This window comes from Amphibalanus amphitrite, unplaced genomic scaffold, assembly GCF_019059575.1.
Source record: "Amphibalanus amphitrite isolate SeventyFive unplaced genomic scaffold, NRLGWU_Aamphi_draft 000954F_arrow, whole genome shotgun sequence".
NCBI classification, from domain to species: domain Eukaryota; kingdom Metazoa; phylum Arthropoda; class Thecostraca; order Balanomorpha; family Balanidae; genus Amphibalanus; species Amphibalanus amphitrite.
Window position 1 is genome coordinate 197,333 of NW_024882448.1, and position 23,426 is coordinate 220,758.

Below are 23,426 nucleotides of genomic sequence, written 5' to 3' on the forward strand. Positions count from 1 at the left end.
CGTCACCATGTGTGGCGTTACTTCCGTCGCCGCCGACAGCGTCGACCGCGCTAGATGTACCGACGCCGTGAGTGCAGTCTCTGTTGGGGGCTCTGGAGCGCTGTGAGGTGACTGCTTCCCGGCGGGTCTCATCTTCGTCCCGGCGTTGGGCGGCCGCCGTCCAGGCAGTGTCACAGTGTTCAATGCCTCTGACCACATCACTGTAACGGCGCGGGGCCGTCGCCTGCCAGTTAGCATTGCCATGTTCAGTTCTTTTTGCAGCACTCCGGGTCGTCTGTGATCTTCCAGATGAGGCCGCAGGACGGCGAAAACGCTGTCCTCGGCGCCCAGTGTTCACAGGGTGAGGTAAAAGGCGCACAACCAGGCCAGTCGGCCAGCTGGACGGGTCCAATATACGATCGGTGTCCTCAGCATCAACCTCAATCTTGAACGCCTTGCTTACAGAGGCAGCAGGACCGCGGCGTGATACCCTTTGGAAATCATGGAGATTGCGAACAACCGTCCAGACCAGACTCCGCACGTCACTGTCAGCAACATCCACACGGAAGCCCTCCAGGATGAACTTCTCCTTCCGAGATTCTTGACGAGGCGGCTCCTGAATCAGAGCCGATGGGGGACCAGAGCCGGTCACCATGCTCTGTCGCCGTGTCGGGCCGCCTGGAGCCGCGGCAGACGTGTCGCTGGTCGGTGCCGCAGTCGGCACTGCTGCTTGACTGTGGTTCGCGGGCTGCGCTGTCCTACGCTCAGACACGGTATGCGTGTTCTGCTGCTCTGGCTCACTGTCTGAATCGCCGACCCGCCAATGCAGGGCACCAGCGATCGCCTCACCCAGGGCACGCAGATCCAAGTTGGCGGCAATCTCGCGGGCGGCGGTGCGGTCAGAGTGAGCCTCTTCAGTTACAGCAGTAGCATCATTTGCAGCGGACCTCGCATCGCTGTCATGTCGCCCCGGCTGCACCTGTAATCCAGGGGTGACTGGCCGGCGTGGCTGTGGGCCCTCACGGGCTAGCAGCCCCTCTACAAGGACCTTCAACTGATCAATCGTGTCATCTCTAGCAGCACATTCTCTGCGGAGACCAGTTATTTCCAGTTCCAGCTGTTTCAGACGAGTTTTGTAAGCATCCTGGGTAGCTTGACGAGCGTGAAGCTCCCTAATTTCATTCTCCATTCGCAGCTGGGTGGATATGATCGCCTCGAGTGACGAAGTTATCGCGCTGGGGCACGACATAGCAGAGTCCGAGGGCGCGCTCCGGGTGGGACCGGGGGGTGGCAGGGGATTGCGACCCGCTGGCTTCAGAGTGGCAGCATTAGCACGCTGTGTCAGCATACCTTGAGCCGCCGAGTAGCCCAAGGTCCAGCAGTCATCCGCTAGGCCAGCCAAGTTGCCGGTAACACGGCGGCAGAGAGGACGGCCGGCGACAGCCGGGATGACCGCAGACAGCGCAGCATGCAGCAGTTCTCGGAGCTCTCTCAGGTCGGGTTCGTCCATGGATGCCATGATACAGCACACCGCAGCTGGGTCGTAGCGCCCACTGAAAATGCAATCCGACTCAGCGATTAGACGTTTCTTGTCGGCTGACGTCGCACTAGTGGGGATCAGCTGGTCCAGGGTCGGCGCCCTCGCGCTCGTCGCCACCCTGTCGTGGGATGCTTTGTCGTCATTCTCGCCGGTATGCGTAGAGTTAGTCGCACTCGTCAGCTGTTCGTGGGTCGCGGTAGGCTGATTGGTGAGAGGAGAGATAGGACAAAAAATGCTCTTCGGTACAGTTTCTTCAGCGTCCGTAATCGTTGATGCTACGATTTTTGCCTTGCTTATCCTGCTCCGTTTGGTCTTTCTCGCCACAACCCATTCTCCCACTGTTTGATCGTAGCCACTAACCGAGGTGTCAGAGTCTGACATTATTGGCTATAAGGATCTCTCTTCAGAACTAGCACGAGACTTACTACTAAAAATCTAGAGCAGAATTAACGCGGTGGTGAGTCTAAAATTTCAAAACTGGGTCAAAATAATCATTTTTTTTAAAGCCTATAATTCAATTATTTCACCATTCAACTCAACTGCAAATACCACCAAAATATTCTACGTTAAATTAATATTCATTTCATGCTTATCTCAAAGTCATTATGCGGGTCCATTACGCCAAAATAGGCAGTAAACTAGAGCACTGCTAAACACGTCTGCTCATTCCAATAGCTCCCAGTACCATTCGAGCGGTACAGAGCAGGTGTTATGGTTTCTAAATCAAACCAAGTGTCTTAAGTGAATGACTGTTCGTTAAATTTGTTGATGTGGATTAAAATGGACTATCTGTTTCATTCATTCGTGGGCTAAATATTTTATTGTAAGTGATTGTCTGTAACATTTATGAAGTTAACTGTTCTCTCTCTCTCTCTCTCTCTCTCTCTCTCTCTCTCTCTCTCTCTCTCTCTCTCTCTCTCTCTCTCTCTCTCTCTCTCTCTCTCTCTCTCTCTCTCTCTCTCTCTCTCCCTCCCACAGACCAACATCCCTCTGGCGCTGAGTATCGCCCCTCTGGCCGAGCTACCGGACGGCGAACAGCCCCCTCCAGTGGTGGACCTCGGTACTCTGGGACCCGTCCGCTGTATACGCTGTAAGGCCTATATGGGACCCTTCATGACGTTCATCGATGGGGGCAGGAGGTTCAGCTGTCCGTTCTGCAAGGCCAGCACCGAAGGTGAGCGGAGGGGGGGGGGACGGGGGTGTCAGAAGAAGGGGGAGGTGAGTTTGGGGATGGAAGAGGTTGAAAGTGGCTCCTGGATTAGGTGGGTGGGGTGCGGTGGAATTTTGAAATTGCTCTCTTTGCCTCTTTTGCGTTTTGATGGCGTCATAATATACTGCTTTGATTCTAATTGTTTCGAATTTTCCATCCTTAGTAAATTAATTATTGCATGTTTCAGCTCTACTGTTATGGCTTGTTAAAGACAAGATGAGTACTTACTACATGCGTATGCATTTATTGGCTGCAGAGACTAGCATTTTCCTATGGCATATTGTTTTACAGTGGTCACGATGAAATCAAATGTTTTATCTTACTCGTCTTGGGCGGCGAACGCCAATTCTTTGATGATGTGTCATGTCTTACCCCTGCCCTGTCGCCCTGCTGCTTCTCACACCTCTACTATAAAGTATGAACTGTGGTCATCCAATGTGTACTGCAGTGTGTCTAACCTCGTCCCCCGCCCCGCCGCTCTGTACAGTGCCCCAGGAGTATTTCCAGCACCTCGACCACACTGGACAGAGACTTGACAAGTACGAGCGGCCCGAGCTCTGCATGGGAGCGTACGAGTACGTCTGCACCAAGGAGTACTGCAGGGTGAGTCATTGGGACCGCCACTATTCGTACTGGGAAAGTACGAGTACGTCTGTACCAAGGAGTACTGCAAGGTGAGTCATTGGGACCATCACTATTTGTACTGGGAAAGTACGAGTACGTCTTTGCCAAGGAGTACTGCAGGGTGAGTCAGTAGAACCATATCTATTATGCGTCGCGTGGGAAAGTAAAATTCATATCACTACAAAAATATTTTACAGAGAAATTAGACCATCGCTAAATAAATGTCATAGGAAAGTTGCGTACCCCTGCACCTATAAGTAAGTGTAACCGTATGATGCAATCTTATTCATCGGAAGCCCATCAAATGACGGCGCGAATGTATATGTGGTATGCTTAGGTATGCACAGCTTAGTTCGTATTTAAATGCTTTTAGACATGGAGAGAAAGGCTGACTTCCTGGATATTCCCCTCTTTCTGGTCTTTTCTTCCCTCTAACTCTGCTAATTCCTCCATTTTCCGCAGAACAACGAGTTCCCGAAGCCGCCGGCGTACATATTCGTCATCGACGTGTCGTACAACAACGTCAAGTCGGGCCTGCTCCACCTGCTCTGTAACAACGTGAAGGAGGTGAGGAAGCTTATGTGGGAGTGGATGGAATTGACGGCGATAAGCTTATGGAAAGGTGGTTGATTTACTTGCGTAATGGAGCAACTGCGGTGGATGTTCGGTTGATGGACATGAGTTGATTATTGTGTATTTCTGAAGAAAAAATGGCGTACTTCTGTGCCCTAAGCTCGATTGTTTTAGGTCGAATACCAACGTATTTGACGCATATTTTGCTATGTGCATTGACTTTCTCAACTTAATCGGAGTTAGTCGTAGAATGCAGTTTCAACATGAACCACCGTATACCACTTGCAGCACTGTATTTTTACCATCCTCCTTAGTCGATAAATTATAACCACCCATCGCACTCCATGTAATACCTCATGACCACCCTCTCTCTCTCCATCAACCATTGTTTTCTGGTTTTCTTCAGATACTTCCGCCAAGTGCTCCATCATAACCTCACTCTGCCGTTGTTCTCCAGGTGTTGCGTCAGCTACCTATTGACGTCGGACAGTCTGCCTCGTCCATGAAGGTCGGATTCATCACATACAGCAATGTGGTCCACTTCTTCAACTGCAAGGTGAGGCGACTGAACGAGGCTCCGTGGCCAGCTCACTGCCAGGGGTAGACACGAACGACTGCATCCTCAGTGGTTTTGTATTATACTCGCTCGGGTGGACGCAAAATAACCATAGCTACGTCCAGGTAACACACAAAAATCATGAGTATATACACTTCTATTGTTGTCTATTGTGAAGCAGATATCATGTCTAATGCATTGATAGACAGGTTTAAATTCTAATCGAAAGCTAGTCCTGTGGAAATCTCAATGACATTCCCTCATCTACTTTATCTTTAAAGTGCTTGCATTAGTCTGTGTGATTGTATAACACCCTTTCCCAGCTGACTCTCTCCGGTCGGTGCTGGCACTGTGTAACTCCCCTGCCCCCACAGCCGGTGCTGGCCCTGTGTAACTCCCCCCCCCCTCCCACAGCCGGTGCTGGCCCTGTGTAACTCCCCCCCCTCCCACAGCCGGTGCTAGCCCTGTGTAATTCCCCCCTCCCCCACAGCCGGTGCTGGCCCTGTGTAACTCCCCCTCCCCCTCCCCACAGCCGGTGCTGGCCCAGCCTCAGATGCTAGTCGTCGGAGACGTGCAGGATATGTTCGTACCACTGTGTAACTCCCCCTCTCCCCCACAGCCGGTGCTGGCCCAGCCTCAGATGCTGGTGGTCGGAGACGTGCAGGATATGTTCGTACCCCTGGTGGACGGTCTGCTGGTGGACGCTGCTGAGGCTGAGGCCGTGATAGACAGTCTCATGGAGCAGCTGCCGGCACTGTTTGTCAACACGAGGGAGACAGAGGTGGTCCTCGGACCGGCAATTCAGGCTGGCATGGAGGCTCTGAAGGTACGTACGAGTATAACAGTACAGTCTCGTATGATAGTGTTCAATAGAGGAGGACATGGGGGACGGGAGACGGAGATGGTGCTGAGACTGGCCATACAGGCCGGCATGGAGGCGCTGAAGGTACGTGTAAAGGGTAAAGGGAGGCGCCGAATATGCAGCGGAGGGGATGATATGGAGGCATTTAAGGTACAGGTAAAGGGGTGGGGAGTGCTTTATTAGGGGACGGTATATACTACTGTAGATTCGCCTTAAGTATGGATGATGAGACAGCATAGTTAGACAATATAGTTTGGGACATGAAAGCTACTAAAAGTACCTACGAAAAATGTCCATTGAGATGGTATTGGGGAGAGAGATAGGTGTGGGCCGTGGGGCTGAAGCTGGGAACGCTGATGCTTGATGCGTTCCGTGAATTCGTATATTGATAACTATCATTCTCATAGGAATCCGAGCGGTGAAGGAAGTAGAAAACATGATTTATTTAATATTGATGGGAGGGCAGGAGCTATTAATCGTTTTTCCTCGTAAGAAATAACTTCTTCCGCTGGATTGCGGTCAATGTCTAAATATGCTCTGCTTGGATCACTAAAAGAACTAGCAGCTACAAGTTTTTTTCAATTCAGCTCACCACTGTTTATTTATTTTTTTCGTGAACACATAATCACCACTCCATTTCCTCCTATATTACCTCCGTGAACCTCTTCTGACGTCTTTCTGACCTCTGTCTGACCTCTCGGTGCACCCCCAGGCCGCCAACTGCTCTGGGCGTCTGTTCGTATTCCACTCCTCCCTGCCGAGCGGTCAGGCGCCGGGCCAGCTGAAGAACAGGGACGACAGGAAGGTGCTCGGATCCGACAAGGAGAAACACGTCCTCAGTGAGTACACCTGTACCGTATAGCTGGACTGTAGTGGGTACACGCGTACTGTATTGTCGGTCTGTAGTGCGTACACGTGTACTGTATAGCCAGGCGCCGGGCCAGCTGAATAACAGAGACGACAGGAAGGTGCTCGGATCCGACAAGGAGAAACACGTCCTCAGTGAGTACACCTGTACTGTATGGCTGGACTGTAGTGAGTGCAGTTGCACTGTATGGCTGACCAGTAATGAGTGCACCTGTACCATATGACTGGTCTCTAGTGAGTGCACATGTACTGTGTTGTTTGGTGTTCAGTGAGTGCATATGTACTGTATGGCTGGCCTGCTTAGTTGTATCAATTGCAATGGAAACACTGTCCACATTCTTCCATCGACTCTACGCACAGACTATCAGTGTTCTATGGACGTTTTTGACCGAACTAAAGGTGTAATTGTGTCGATATTGTTTTTTTGTGTGTGTAAAAATGTCATATGGTATGGAGTGTTTTATCTCCCAACGGTAAATACAGCTGTAGCTCCCACGTATGTATGCATGTGTTTATGTATGTATGTAGGTATGTATGTATATGTATGTATGTATTTACATCGTGCAATCGGTCCATGAACACATGACTATTATGATTGACATGTCATAAAACGGAACATCGGGTTTCAGTTGCACAACTAACACACACATTCACGCACACACACTCAGCTCACATCACATTTGTACATCGCGCTACTCGTTTTGTTGTTTTGCCAGATGTGTGTAAAATCACATTTTTATACTAAATACACCACGTCCTTCTCACCCGCCATAAATACGTCATCTGACGTGAGCTCTGTTTCCCTCCGCAGCTCCCCAGACGCAGTTCTACAACAACCTGGGACAGGAGTGTGTCCAGGTGGGCTGCAGCGTGAGCCTCTTCCTGGTGAACAACTCGTACGTCGACCTGCCCACCATCGGGCAGGTGGTGCGACTCACCGGCGGCGAGATCTTCAAATACACCTACTTCCAGGTTAGTAAATGGTGTGAATATACACCCACTTATGGGTTGGGATGGAAATACACCTACTTCCATGTGAGTGGCGAGCCGATCTTAAAATACACCTACTTTCAGGTAAGTGGGATGGAGTGGAAATACACACTCCGTTTGACGGATTAGTCAAGCTCATTTTTTCTTGTTTAGAGTGGTTCTTTTTTGTGATCAATGGCCTTTGTGATCCTTTGACCTTTGAGTGATCAATGGCCTCGCCGAGGCGTCCTTAAACTCAAACCATCATCATCAGATCTCAAATCACGTCTGCTTTCAAGCTTATGGTGGACGATTTTCAAGTTAGCTTGTTTCCAAGTTGAATGTGCAAAAGTACAAAATTTGAAATGCAACGATTGTAGATGCGGAATGATATCATGAACATTCGACCTTTTGACCCTGCTTCAGAACTCTGTCACTCAGCTAATCATTGGTGGTGATATGCGATGTGATTTGATCTGACCTGTACTACACCTTTTTACGGCCAAATATAGAAATAGTGCACACAGTTCAGAAATAGTGCAACCATTTCGACAGTTCGGCAAAGTGCACCGCTTCTTAGGCCGAGTGCATGAAATTCAGTAATAGTGCACACGGCTCCGAAACAGTGCAAGCAATTTAAAAGAGAATGCATTCATTTTCAGTAGTTGCGATTTCAGTTTCGCCAGAGTGCATTGCTTCGTCATATGCATTGGTATTCGGCGTACCGCAAAACAATTTAGTTAGCCTTCAAGCGAATTCGGTGCCCCATCTAGAAAATATTTTTGACAACGCTCTTGCTGTTCATCAAGTGTAGCGTGGTGCCGTTCAAACAAGCTGCTAATGAAATTTTACTAAATTATTGAAATTTTACTGCTAATAAAAATTAACGAGATTTTAATGAATGTAATGAAAAGGCCCAATTTAGGCGGCAGTGCACACATTTCAAAAATAGTTCAGGCGATTTCGACAGCACGGCATAGTGCATTGATATATTGAATCGCGGCACGATATTCGCCATATTGCAGCCATTTCGTCATAGTGCAGGTTTAAAGTGACCCAGGTTCAGGCATATTAGACATATCGCACATTATTCGTCAGATCGTTTCAATTTCGGGGTCCCGCATGTAATTTAGGCACTGTTCAGTAACACGGCATTGCATAAATAAGTAATAACAATTTTTATTTGACATTTCACGCTACCTGAGCCTCCAATGACACTCGTAGTCAGTCAGCAACGCAAAAAAGTCAAGTAGCCAGCTGCACTGCTCTGGATGCAAAAGGTAGAGGGTATTTAATGTTTCATCTGGGTGCCTTAGCTTCAATCATATAAGACATAGTGCACATAATTCGTCGGGTGCTTATATATTCGGCATGAGCAATATTTTTTCGGCTTTGTTCAATCAAATTCGCCATGATGCTGAAAGGCGATAACAAGAATCCATAGCATTTCTGATCTTTTTGAACCAGCAACGAAGTTATGCACCCGATTCAGAAGCCCTGAATGCCACGTGACCGCCACTCGACCGTGTCGCCGAGTTCTTAGAGCGAGACTAATGATAAGTTAATTCCTGAGAGCTGAAACTGCATTTGAGCAGGTTTTTTACCAAGATTCACGCTACTCTTGACAGGCAGATAGGGGCTTTCAAAAATATTTTCCCAATCCAGCAGCGAATTCACTTGAACATCGCCTAAATCGCTTTGCTGGACGCCGACTATCAGGCCACATGACGAAACCGTGCACTATGACGAAATTGAACCTACGGCTCATTGAATTTGAACGCACCATCTTCTAAATTGACTGCTCTTCATTTGAAACGTGTGCACTATTACCGAATATCATGCACTTGGCCGAACTAGAGGTGCACTATGCCGAACTGTCGAAATCGGTTGCACTATTATACTCAACTGTGTGCACTATTTCTATATTTGGCCGTAAAAAGGTGTAGCGCATTTCACGTTCACGTGACATCCCACATTCTTCATTAGCTCCAGAGCTTTGCTGAGGCTTAAGTTGCGTAGGAAGGTGAGATCTGTTTACATAATCGCTTATTTATACCGTGCTGGATTTATTTGAACGTTGCCGTAAGCACATGCCGTATGTCGAAATTGAATTAGCCTGACGAATTATTATTTGCACTAAGTCCAATATGTCTGAACCTGGGCCACTTTTAACTGCACTATGACGGAGTGGGGTGCACAATGACGAATATCGTGCCGCAATTCAATATATGAAGGCACTATGCCGAACCATCGAAATCACCTGCACAATTAATGACATGTGTGCACTTCCGCCTAAATTGGGCGTAAAAAGGTGTATCTGCACTCGAGCAGACTGACCTGACCTCTCTGACCTCTCTAACCCCTCCCCCGCCCTCAGGCTGAGCTGGACGGAGACCGCCTGCTCCGTGACCTCTCTAACCCCTCCCTGGCCCTCAGGCTGAGCTGGACGGAGACCGCCTGCTGCGTGACCTCAGCCGGGCCGTTAGCCAGCCGGTCGGTTTTGACGCCATTATGCGGGTTCGAACCTCGACCGGAGTGCGGCCGGTGGACTTTCACGGACATTTCTACATGTCGAATACGACCGATATGGAGCTAGCGGCCATCGATAGCAGTCAGGTGGGTAGAGGGGAGAGAGGGAGGGAGAGAGAGAGGAGGAGGCGTGGGGATGAGGATGGTTACCCTCGCCTCGCTTACTCTCTACATGTAGAAATGTCTTCCATCAACGATAGATACTTGGATATGGATATGGGCGAAATGCGACTTTAGTAGTCTGCGCCCCCCTAAAACACCAATTAACGTAGACATTGGTTACGGAAAATGAGAGGAAGACCAGAGAAAAATAAATTGACAGGGTGCGCATTTCAAAAAGGGTAGCATTAAAATGATTTCCTTGGAACTGAAGGAGTACGTTTGGTTTGGTAAACCGGAACGTTAATATGAGAGCTTAGGCCTATTGTGGACGAGGATTGACGAATGAACACGAAGCATGAACACCCCTCACTCCCCCAGCTCTAACTCTCCCCTCCCCCTCTCACACAGGCTGTAACGGTGGAGCTCAAACACGACGACAAACTGACAGAGGAGGACGGCGTCTACATCCAGGCCGCACTGCTGTACACTGCCTGCAGCGGCCAGAGGCGTCTGAGGGTGCTGAACCTCAGCCTGAATGTCTGCAGTCAGATGGCCGACCTGTACAGGAGCTGTGAGCTGGACACGATGACCAACCTCATGGTCAAACAGGGTAAGTTAGGGGTTTATGCAGAGTATGTTAGGGGGTAGGCAGGGTATATTACGGGGTTATACAGGGTATATTGCGGGGTTATACAGGAGCTGTGAGCTGGACACCATGACCAACCTGATGGTCAAACAGGGTATGTTATACCGGGGGTGGGGGTGGGGGGGGGGGGGTATACAGGGATACAGGGTATGTTAACGGGTTATACAGGCCGGTATGCTAGGGGTTATACAGGGTATGTTACGGGGATCAAACAGGATAAACCAGACCAAGGGGTCAAACAGGGCTTGCTGTGGGGTTGAACACCGAACAGAATAATTGGAACGGGGAAAAAAAATTAAGTGGAAAGTCACCAAGAGTGATGCAAGTCACAATGTGTGTATGAAGTGAAAATGACAGGGTGTAGGCCTCTTATAGTCCAATCTATCAGTCGGGTGTATAGTCGACTACAGAATGATGTTCCACTTTTCACAGGCAATTATTTGCCTGGAGTGGTAGGCTGTGCCGCATCACACGGGCTGAGTTCACAAATTATAGCTTTGTCCCAATGCTCACAATCGACACGCTTAATTGCGTGACAAACGGCACAGCTTAGCGCTCCGGTCAACTGATAGCTTCTGAGGAGTGGAACATCGTTCTGTAGTCGGCTATACTTCTTAGTGGAATAACTCATTGCTGAGTAATACTGCCATTGTGTACTGAAACCCACACATCCCCACACTCTAGCTCACTCCTTTCTCTCTCTATTTCCAGCGGTGTCCAAGGTTCTGGACTCGTCGCCCCGCGCCATTCGGGACCAGCTCACGGCCCAGTGTGCCCAGATACTGGCGAGCTACCGCAAAAACTGTGCCTCGCCCAGCTCTGCCGGTCAGCTGATTCTACCCGAGTGTATGAAACTGCTGCCCCTCTACGCCAACTGCATCCTGAGGTCGGACGCCGTGTCGGGAGGTGAGTGGGTGAACCTGCTACAACTCTACGGGAGCTGTGTGTACTGAGGTCGGTCAAAGTCTGGGAGGTGAGTGTGTGAACCTGCCGCCCCTCTACGGGAGGTGTGTGTACTGAGGTCGGACAAAGTCTGGGGGAGGAGTGGGTGAACCTGCCGCAACTCTACGGGAGCTGTGTGTATTGAGGTTGGATGCAGTAGTGTCGGGAGGTGAGTGGGTGGACCTGCCGCCCCTCTACAGGAGCTGTGTGTACTGAGGTCGGATGCAGTAGTCTCAGGAGGTGAGAAGGTGGACCTGCCGCCCCTCTACTGGAGCTGTGTGGTGTGTACTAGAGGTGGCAAAACTGGAAAATTTTGGGACCCGGACCCGGACCCGGTCTGACTGGCACATTTCTGGAACCGGTCAGACCCGGTCTAAGTCAGCGTTGGAACCAGATGGACCCGTTCCCGAAATTCATTATGAAAATTGTGTACAATTGTAGGTATAGCAAAAGAAAATAGTTTCTTTCCAATTTGGCATACTTGTGTTGCAAAGTAAAAAACTCATGCCATGGTCATTTCACTTCGCTTCGCAGTTTGTATTTTGGAACCAGATTCAGGTCATATTTAAGAATATAAGAAGTAAGTAGACCAATGAATTTCATGCTAACCTAAGCCACTTTTACTACAGCTGCTAAAAATGATGTGAACTGGGGATCCATGGACCAGTGCCTTCACCAGAGTCAGAACAAGAACCTAACATCAACATGGAACAAGATAACCAATAACCATACTGATACATACCTTTCTAATATTCTTGGTAAAAGATATTCCTTTTAGAATTAAATTCATTAGTCCTTACAAATATTATCAACTATCAAGGGCCCCAAACGATAAAACATTCAAAATCAAAATAGAAACATGAAAACTGTGTGAGGTTCGCCAGAAATGTCGACACGATAGCAATGGACAAAACAGGCGTTAAATCACTGCAAAATTTTGTTGGGGATAAAGTACTGCAAAATCGTAATGGCAATAAACTTTTAAGTACTGCAAGTTGGTTAAGTAGGTTGCGATCATGACTTAAGTGCCAATTTATTAACGTAGAAAACAAACTACATTTTGTTGTTAGTACCTAGACATAGAATAAATACCAAGGGTTCTGAGACTTTCTTCCCGAACGTGTTCACACAATTTATTATATGTGCAAAAGTGCTGAAGCAGCTGCAGCTTGTACTATTTATGTTTTGATGAAGTCATCAAAATAATTTTCTGCTTGGATAAAGATAAATTTATATCCAAAGCACGCCTTCAACTGCATGCTGCAACTGCAAGCTGGACTGCTGCACTGCCACCCCTGCTCTGCACGTCTGCACGCCTGCACGCCTTGCCTCGTTGTCAGTACCACTAAGTGTCAGCCTGGTTGCTATTTCCTTTGCACGCTTGCTGCAGCACCCTTGTGACGCCCAGTCTCAGACCGCAACCTGCCACACCTGTCCTTGCACCCTGTTTGCATGAAGATTGTTGAACTATGCGTCGGGGTAACCAAAGGAATAAGGGAACTAGGGGAGCGAAGAGAGACAGGAGTGCAAGTGTGTCTAACCCTCCAACCCAAAGGGGTGAGGAGTGCCTCTGCGGTACTTGTGGCGATGATGTTGGCCCTGACCCTGTGGGGTGTGACAAGTGTGAGCAGTGGGTGCATGGATCACAGATGTGTTCGGGACTGCCGCTGGAGCTCATTAATGCTATATTAAAGTATGATGGGGCAGGGATTCAATTTATATGCATGAAATGCAGGGTCGAACAGGTGACCGCTCGGGGCAATTCCCCAAGTGGCCACACAGACCCCCACCTCGCGGAGACTGTCAAACAGCTGCATGTCCAGGTGAAGGGAATGTGTGCTGTGATCAAGGAACTCACCTCTCAAGTCAAGGAGCTTTCTTCCAGAACTCCCCAACTCCCCAACCACGATGCTGCTTTGGTGAATGTGCAGGGACAAACCGCTGCTCCTCATCCCCTACCACACCAGCCTATCACTGCCACTAACCCCTCTCAGGACTACCGTACCCTCATTAGGGAGGAGATGAAGGAGCAGAAGGAACGGGACAAACGCCGTGCCTTTGTCGTAATCAAGGGTTTGCCTGCCTCATCTACCACTGAGTTCAAGGCCAAGTTCACTGAGTTTGCCAGGAATCACACAGGGACTAGAGTAGAAGCTTCTGAGGTACTGGCTATCCCTGGCCAAAGTAACTTCTTCAGAGTCAAAATCCCTGATGATGAAAGTAGAAAGCTCTTGCTGGATAAAGCCAAACAGCTAAAGGATTCTGATGACTATAGAGGCATCTTCATATCTAGGGACCTGACTTATGCCCAGAGAACTGAGCAGTACTTGAGACGCAGGCAGGCGCGGCAGGCCCAGGAGCCCCAAACTGGAGATGGAGATGGAGCTGTGCAATCTCGCCAAGCCTCTTCAGTGACAGCAGGGGGTTCCTCGGCTGCTAGAGCTGACAATGCTGATCACCCTCCCCAGGCTCAGGCTGCTGCTGCTGCTCGTGATGCCCCTTCCACCTCTGTCGCGGGAAACTGAATGATCTGCCTAAATCTACCCTGATTCGTCTTTCACAGGTCAATCTCAATGGCTTAAGCTCCAAGGTGAACATGCTTTTTGATTTTGCAGATTCGTCAAAACTTGACATTGTTTGTGTTACTGAATCTCATCTCCTCCAGCACATTCCAGACTCATTTGTAAACATTCCTAACTATAATCTCATTAGAAATGATACTAATGGTTCAGTATACAAACATGGTGTATGTGCCTATGTGCATAACAACATCACTGTTGGTAATGTTCAAGCTCCAATTCCCAATGTTCTCACCTTCTGTCTTGTGTCTTATAATGTTTTTGTTGCTGTAGTCTACCGACCTCCCTCTTATTCTGACACTGAGAACGAACTTGTTTGCTCCTTTCTAAGTAACTTCTGCAGTGATAAGGAAGTGATATTGTTAGGAGATTTCAATCTCCCTAGACTTGACTGGTGCCATGGAAATCCACTTAATAGTTCAGGAGGATCGAGGACAATCCAAATGTTTGTTGACATATTTAACTCTCTTGGACTTACGCAGTGGGTTATACAGCCAACCTACCCGAGGTCAGGCAATACACTGGACCTGGTCTTCACATCTGAGCCAGACCGTATTGGTCAACTTATGGTACAAGCCCCTCTCCCAGGTTGTGACCACTGTCCGACGATATGTGACTATGTCTTTGAAAATGTTGCTGCTGACCCTCATGGGAGGACAATGTCCCGCAGGAGAAACTGGCACAAAGCTCGATATGCTTCAATGCGTAGATCACTACAGCTCTTGGACTGGGACTTCGAGCTGGCCTACCTGAATGTGGAGGACTCGTTTAACCGTTTCACAGCCATCATTTCAGAGATGGTAGACCTACATGTGCCAACACAGCAAGCTAATCCCCCTAAACCACCCTGGAAAACAAGACCCCCGATTTCCTTAATTCACAGGCGCCAGGCAGCTTGGCAGACGTACAAGAGGGTGAGGCAGCAATCTGGCAGAAGCTCTACTGGTACACTGGCCGCATATAAGCTTTTCTCATCTGTAAACCGCGAGTTGCGAAATTTTGCCGCCAGATCGCAGTGTGATTACGAATCTAGTCTTATTGACAGGTCAAAGGACAACCCCAAACTGCTCCATTCTTATATAAGAAACAAGAAGACTGGCAGACCAGCGGTTGGTCCCTTGCTTTTGCAATCTGGTCACCATACTGATGATCCCACAGCTATGGCTGAGCTACTTGCAACATCTTTTGCCTCTGTATTCACCACTGTCACCCCCACTAACCCCTCGCCCCACCAGGCCTTCGACGGGACTCTCAGCCATGTAGAAGTATGTACAGAGAATGTTCGCCATGCTCTCAAAGATCTCGACCCTAACTCTGCCATGGGCCCCGATGGAATACATCCACAGGTATTGAAGGAATGTGCTGATGACCTCGCCTACCCTCTACAGATTATATACACGAGATCACAGAGAGAGGGACGACTACCCTCTTGCTGGAAAAAATCCCTAGTTATACCTATTTTCAAGAAGGGCTCCCGGTTTGATCCACTAAACTATAGACCTATCAGTCTGACGTCTGTTGTGTGCAAAACGATGGAACGCCTGATTTGCACGCAGATACGTAATTACCTGGAAACGAACTCACTGCTGACCTCAAACCAATTCGGTTTCAGGGCTGGCAGAAGTACAATGGACCAGCTACTCCTAGCTTATAACACAGTGTCTAAAAACATGGACCTTGGTGGCGTGACTGACGTCATTCTCTTCTATTTCAGTAAGGCGTTCGATGTCGTCTGCCACGATCTCATGATAACCAAACTGAGATCGATTGGTTTGACAGGTGCTCTCATTGACTGGATACGTTCATTTCTCCAGGGCAGACAGATGCAGGTGTGTGTGAAGGACATGATAAGCCAACCTAGGGTTGTCAGCAGTGGTGTACCGCAGGGCTCTGTCCTTGGGCCCCTGTTGTTCCTGGTTTATATTGACGGCGTAGCATCACAGCTGAGAAGTGAATATAAAATTTTTGCAGATGACCTGAAACTTTATGCCTGTGTGAAACATGCCCCAGGAACCTCACCAGTGTTATCCTCTGCCCAAGTACAAAAAGACATTGATACACTGCAAACCACAGCAGCATCGTGGTGTCTGAAAATGAACCCAAAGAAATGTGCAGTTCTCCGCTTTGCGAGGCCCCGCGCTAACTTGCCTTCACCGGTGTACTTCCTTGATGGACAGCAAATCCCACATGTAGATTCTCACTCTGATCTTGGTGTTACTGTCGACTCGCAGCTTAAATTTCACGAGCACATTAGGACTGTTGCACACAAGGCTAGCGGTCTGGCCCATAGTTTTCTTAAGTCTACCGTTTGCAGGTCTCGCGCATTTATGTTGTTCTTGCTCACTACTCATATCCGACCTGTTATAGAATACTGTTCATGCTTGTGGCATACAGGTTATCTGAAAGACTTGCGGGTCTTAGAAAATGTTCAGAGGAAGTGGACAAAGCGAGTGGATGGAATGAATGGATTAAGCTATGCAGATCGCCTACAGTCCTTGAACCTGTATTCTGTCCAAGGGAGGCTCATTCGTGCGGACTTGATACAATGTTGGAAGCTGTTTAACGGTAGATCGTGCCTGAGTCCAGATGACCTGTTCGACCGCCCTCCACAGGAGCGGACTAGGGGCCACTGCTTTAGGATTTTCCCCACTCTCACCCACACAGACACTAGAAAGCGCTTTTTCTCTGTCAGATGCATTGCTGTTTGGAACTCACTGCCTGAGGATGCTGTCCGTGCACCTAACATAGCTAGCTTTAAGAAAATGATTGAGGTACATGCACGTAATAGCCTGTTCAGATATGATTGAGGATGAGCAGTGCTGATTTTGTAAGTAGTTATAGGTATGTAGGTTACTTCCTCGTAGCTAAGCGTGTAGAAATGTGACTGTGTTCATCTGACGAGCTTGTGGAAGACGCACAATACCAGTCAAAACTCCCAGGACTAATGGTCAAGAATATCACAACTGGGCTGGCGCGTCTGGCATTCAGGGTTCCTTCCAATTCCTTTCGGTCCTTCCACCTTGCCTTTTCTTTCCGACACAAATGGGAACCCAACCAGGTAAGAGAACCAGGTGTTCCAAAATTGTAACCTTTATGCACGTCCTTTATGCAGTAGATTAGCGTGCGTAAGGTATAGCATATATGACGCTCAAATGCGCCATTTTCACATCAACACGGAATCATTGGCCTTGGAGAAGGGCATTGGTATTGACTCAGTTTTTTGTCAGCTGCTGCCGTATGATGGCGCTAGTAGAGCGCTATATGTATAATACGCTCTGCTAGCGCCACCATGCGGCGTCAGTTGGCTAAAATCTGATCAATACTACGGTTTCTGGAGAATGCCTTGGATTCATTTTTAGCTTTATGGATTTATGCAAGGGCATGTTGGTTTTATGAGTTGTCTTCTGGCCGTGATAGAAATAATTTCAAAGCGCTTTGAGTTATGAAATGCATTTGAATATCAAACATGAACTCTGATTTCCGGTGGGCATAGTGACTTTGGTATGTCAATGTCTTTGAAAAGGCAGGTGAGAATGCCACTGGTCAGCCTTGCTTCAATTGGATTTGTGTCCATTTATAAATGGATTTCAGTCATACCTACTTACCTACATATGTTATTGGTATTTGATTTCTACAGCTCAAAATATTGCTAGGTGCTGTACAGCAAACTGAATGGAAGTGATCCGTACAAACATTTGGTGAAATGTTTTCTGGATTGCTAGCACTTAGAACTTGTTTATTCTGTTGTAGGTGACAAGATAAGAAATTGAAGCAAGACTGACCAGTATCAGTATGCTATAGAATAGGTAGCCCAATCTGCTGGAATATTAAAATTCAAAAGTGGGATTGGGACTTATGAACTGGAAACTGCATCAACTATGACTATGTTTGCCAAAGCATAAAAGATATTAATGTTTACCATAAAGCACAGGGAAATGATAGGACCCGGTTGGACCCGGCCAAATATTTTGGGGGACCCGGTCTGGACCCATCCGGGTCCAGACCGGTTCCATAGACCGGGTCCCCGGGTCCACATTTTGCCACCTCTAGTGTGTACTGAGGTCGGACGACGTGTCGGGAGGTGAGTGGGTGTTATTGTATTCCGTGCCCACGAGCTTGCCGAGGAGCGGGGTATGGGTCGGGCTGCGCCTTCCGACCGGACGGCTTGCCCGCCATCTATGTCATGTTTTCAGAATCTTCATATTCTGAAGACTGATGGCACAGCGCCTAAACGCATTATTGCATTTCTCAACTCTTCCGTGCTACCCAAAGTGATATCAGAATAAACCTAAACTTATTTTGACTTGGAGTTTCAATTTCAATAATTCTGACAATCCCTTTACTTACCTACAAAGACTAAACGTCATTAGAATGTCATCAAAGATTCCCCACACATCACTCCCCGCCCCTTCTCTCCCGCAGGTCCGGAGCTGACGATCGACGAGCGCTCCTTCCACATGTTCCTGAGTACCTCGCTACCCGTCCGTCGCTCGGTGGCTTACCTCTACCCGCGCCTCCTTCCCCTGGATACCCTGGATGTGTCTGAACCTGCCGACGTTCTGCCGTCGCCCGTACGAAGCAGTCAGGACAAGCTGCACGATCAGGGGCTCTTCCTGTTGGAGAACGGAGTCCATATGTTCCTGTGGATTGGACTCCAGCTGGGACCGGAGGCGGTCCAGGATCTGTTCGGGGTGCAGTCAGTGGCACAGGTGAGCAGGGGAGGAGAGGGGGAATGATAGGAGGGTGAGAGTGGGAGAGGGTTGGAAGAATGGGATGAGAGAGGATTGAGGGTTTTTACGGAGCGAGCGAAGCGAGCGTAGTCTTCCTTAGATTAACGGAAATTTCAGAGAATGAGCGGCCGGCCGGTCGTCGACCGGCCGTGCGGACGCTTTTGCGAGGCTTATATCGCAGCAATCACTTGACTGACTTACATGCGGTAATTTTTGTAGGGTAGGAGAAAGAAGAGGATAATGGTCTTGATTTCATTTCGTAAATGGACTATCCTCTAATGGGTCCTGTCCTTTGTGTCAAACACGGCTCGATGCTATGTCTCACAACCTCTGCCCATGCCTGACCCTGGTGCCTGTTTCTCTGTTTTAGATTGATGTGGACCGTCCCAGCCTGCCTAACCTGGATACGCCTCTGAGTATCCGGGTACGGGGAGTGATCGACGAGGTGCGACGACAGCGGCAGAGCCACATGAAGGTCAGTTCACACCGAGGGGTTAGAGCCACATGAAGGTCAGTTCACACCGAGGGGTTAGAGCCACATGAAGGTCAGTTCACACCGCGGGAGTAGGGTCACATGAAGGGCAGTTCACACGTCCGCGGGGTAGGGTCATATCAAGGTCAGTTCACACCCGGGGTTAGAGCCACATGAAGGTCAGTTCACACCGCGGGAGTAGGGTCATATCAAGGTCAGTTTACATCGGGGACTAGAGCCGCATAAAGGTCAGTTCACACCGGAGATTAGAGCCACAGGGAGGTCAGTTCATCCTGGAGCTGATTGAGACTCGCGTGACTGTTCGAATTGTGCGGGGAAAAAAAGATCTCTTCAAGTATAGTTCATATAATTAATCTGTGAGAGTGATGGCCGAGGGGCCATGTAGAAATAACCTTAGCGAGAACTTTTTGTGAGAATGGCTCGAGAACTTTTTTTCAGCTCTACCGTTTCCACCCATAGGACGTCACCGTAACCGCAGGTTGTTTGAAATAGACAAACACTATTCGTTAGATATGTATACGCGTCGCCCTAACATCCTCCCCTCCGGCCGTTCTGCCACCAGCTGACGGTGGTACGCCAGCGGGACAAGCTGGAGGTGGTGTTCCGACACTTCCTGGTGGAGGATAAGGGCTCCGACGGCTCGGCGTCCTATGTGGACTACCTGTGCCACCTTCACAAGGAGATCCGCGCACTGCTGACGTAGGTGGGCCCACTGAGCGCTATAGGTGGCGCTGCCTGTCGATATAGGTGGCGCTGCCTGTCGATATAGATGGCGCTATCTGTCGATATAGGTGGCGCTATCTGTTGGCATAGGTGGCGCTGCCTGTCGGTATAGGTGGCGCCACCTGTTACGGCAGCCATCAGCCTGTCCTCTGCTGTACCGCAAGAAGCAGACTGGTATCGTGATGAAGTGAGAAGATGCAATCGAGAAAATGCGACGGAAAGTTGCCTTGGGAGTGAGTGCCGGTGTTCTGTCTTGGGGTTCATGCTGAAAAGAGAAGCGTACTGAAGACCGAAAGACTGGCGGCGCTACTTGACTGCCGTTGGCGTCTTTGGCAGCAATGGCAATGGACTGCAGAAAGCCAGGGTGTCTCCCGAACAGAGGTGGGGGTTTCGTGTGGACGTGAAGTAATGTGGCAAAACATGAAAACAATCTAAAATCTGCTGCCATGTTCGCCTTGGTAGCTTATAAGCGAAGACATTCTGGTGATCTTTGAAATGTGGGCGATGATCTTTTACGACGTCCTTCTTTCCCAATCCTAAATGGTGTGCGATATTCCAATACGATGAATCTATCCGACAAAAGTGATCGAGTGTGGTGTTGAATATTCCTGGCGTTTTGCTGGCCGGATGAACCTTCGGGGACACAGAGCTACGTCTCTTCAGTCGCCAACCAGCTGTTTCGTCTACCAACGTGACCATACCCGTGGCGAAACACGTGCGGGCAACACGTGGCGCCACACACGTACGTGCGCCACGGATTCCATAGTTTCCGTACCCGCTGTGGAAACTGCGAGTGTGTGAGTTTTCGCGACGGAGCGCCCGCCAATCGGTGAACAAGGAACTTCTACCGAGCCTGTCTGCCTATCCGTGCGCGTGAGCCACGCGTCAGTTCGTTTGAATGCGTGTGCGTGCTGGTATGTATGCGTAACGGCGCAGTCCAGCGTCGTTCATTGGTGGTCAAATGCCGAATAAGGGTAGCGGGGATCATATATTTTACTATGTTAGTCGGCGTGCGGTACCGCAACGCCGAAAGCCGCGAAATGATCTTTGATTGCGGTACGTGCGGTAAGAGAAACGACACTATCTATCTGCGGATTTCTGCGCGAGAAATCGCAGATTTGAAAGCCGCGCGACAGCTTGGAGCTACATGCGGCCGATGTGAGAGAATGTGTGGGTTCAGACTGTGACTGACCATTGACTGAGACTGGAGACTGGGGCAGGAATGAGACTTGCTGTCTGGTGACGGGGGACTGAAGACTGAGCACTGATATGCCAGACTGAGCCGGAAACGCTGGCTAGGACTGAATTCCGAGCTAAGGATATAAACAGACTGAAAACCGAGACTGAAACGGAACTGGAATTGAGAAAGCTGATGCTCGACGATCTTCCCGATGGACTTCCAGTCCAATTTACTGATTGAGTTTGTGGCTGAGTTACTGGCGAACTGACAGAGTTAGTGATGGATTTTCTAACGGCTACTGACTGAATGACTGACGAACAACTGACAGAGTGACAGACTCGCTGACCTAATGAGTTACTGACGCAGTGACTGACGGGATTACTGACGGAGTTACTGACACTATTACTGACTGAGCTACTGACTGAGTTACTGACCGAGTTAGCGTCTGAGTGTCCCGGGAGGAGTTGTTACACCGTCGGGCGGCTGAGTTCGGATTTTATTTGGAGTCTCGCTCCTTCCGCGGGGCGCCACTTCCAAGGCTGTTTTTGTAAATAAAAATCTATCGGTCAAATATTTGCGTTTTTGTGGCTGGGTTGATGTGACTGCTGAGGTTGACGTTGGGGTTGCAACGTAGACTCAAGACTTATATATAGTGTAGAATGCAGAATGTCTTCCGACTCGCAGACACTTTGCGTTCGTGTGTAAACGTCACAGCTTTTTACCCAGATTTCGGCAATAGGAGCTACAACACACTGAGCTCAGTGAAGAACTGTCGATCGGTGGTCGGCAATTATTTCGCCAGCAGGGGAATTCCCTGGCAGCATTGGGAGATTCAGGGGGTGGGGGGTGGGGGGTAGCACGAAATGTGCGAGAAAAACCATATATGCGTAGGAACAGGGGGTCGGTGTGGGGGGCCATGCCGCCCACTTTTCAGTCATTTTTAAAAGGATTTTTTATTTATTTATTTTTGATTTTAACCCGCGCCCCGTAGGGGGGCGGCCGAAACGGCCCCCCCTGTCCTTTTCGGTCGATATCTCCTAAACCGCTTCAGATATCGCCACCAAACTTTCAGGACCCCTCCGGGCATCAATTTTACACATTGTGACCAAAAATTTTTCCAGAGGCTATGATAGGTTGGCCACAAATGACGTCAGAATGACGTCATGTTCTGTCATTTTCGACCGAAAAAAGACCTTCGCGAGAAGACCTGTCAGGCCTACAGCTTTGAAGATACAGAAAAATGATCAATACATAAAAGGTGTAGAATTGACAGGGCTACAAAACTGCTATCTCGGATTTTTGAAATTTTTGAGTTTTAAACCCCAAAAATCAAATTTTTTTTTTGAATATATTAGCCAAAAAATCCAAAAAGTTTTTTGAGTTTCAAAAAAACCGGAATATATGTGATATAGTTCGTTTTTTTTAGTTTGCCCCTCACTGTAAACGTCTTTTTGAACATAGCACGAGAATTGCTAGCTGAATTACTGAGAAAACTGGTTGGCGCACACTGATTTAACCAGATTTCACAGACGATCAATTTCATCAAATTTATTTACTATTTCACAGACTCGTAAATCGTATCTGCCAATACCTACAGCCCCACAGGGATAGACGACTTCTCAGGAATTATGTCTGAACTAATAAATAAATTGCACGGCGCTTAACATAACGTTAAATCGTCGATGTTTAAAACTTATTTTTGAAAATATTATTCATATCTACAATACAATGTGCGCTAACCAGTTTTCTCAGTAATTCAGCTAGCAATTCTCGTGCTGTGTTCAAAGAGACGTTTACAGTGAGGGGCAAACTTAAGAAAAACGGACTATAGTACCTACCGTCTTCTATCTACATACCAAATTTCAGATCGATACCTCGTTTTTTGGCCAAGTTATAGCGAAAAAACTGTTCAAAATTGATGACGTCAAATTTTCAAACTCAATTTTTGGCAGTTCTAGACCTCGTAGAGCAAAACAAAGACCACCATTAGAATCCCCGTGACGAGCTGCATCGAATCGATACCCATTTTATGCAAAAATATCAACTTTGAAATTTGACCTTATTTGACCTGACCTTGACCTGACCTTCACCAAAACGTGACCTAGGCTGGCCCCAAAGGCTGCCTAACCCACATAATCGCATTTGTCTTGTAAAATGGACCATAAAACATGTATCACACGACACTTTCATATTGTGACCCCGGTGACCTGACCTCGCTGTGACCTGACCTGGTATCAGTGACCTCAGATAGCAAAGTATTTGTTTGACGAACAATGTACCATCGATGGTTTTCAATAAATTACCAATTAACTCGATTTCACA

General features: G+C 48.4%; 1 protein-coding gene across 1 annotated transcript in view; it reads left to right on the top strand.

The window, feature by feature from the left end:
• LOC122368506 (protein transport protein Sec24C-like) overlaps positions 1–21,675 on the top strand; it is a 37,864-nt gene extending 16,189 nt beyond the window's left edge. Inside the window, exons 7-19 of the mRNA XM_043342495.1 lie at positions 2,498–2,693; positions 3,217–3,332; positions 3,816–3,920; positions 4,384–4,482; positions 5,102–5,308; positions 6,057–6,183; positions 7,023–7,183; positions 9,617–9,796; positions 10,220–10,421; positions 11,169–11,363; positions 18,401–18,687; positions 19,079–19,183; positions 19,764–21,675. Coding sequence (XP_043198430.1) covers positions 2,498–2,693; positions 3,217–3,332; positions 3,816–3,920; positions 4,384–4,482; positions 5,102–5,308; positions 6,057–6,183; positions 7,023–7,183; positions 9,617–9,796; positions 10,220–10,421; positions 11,169–11,363; positions 18,401–18,687; positions 19,079–19,183; positions 19,764–19,904 — 2,121 coding nt within the window. The 3' untranslated portion in view covers positions 19,905–21,675. The remainder of the gene's footprint in view (positions 1–2,497; positions 2,694–3,216; positions 3,333–3,815; positions 3,921–4,383; positions 4,483–5,101; positions 5,309–6,056; positions 6,184–7,022; positions 7,184–9,616; positions 9,797–10,219; positions 10,422–11,168; positions 11,364–18,400; positions 18,688–19,078; positions 19,184–19,763) is intronic.
• The last annotated feature ends 1,751 nt before the right edge of the window (positions 21,676–23,426 follow it).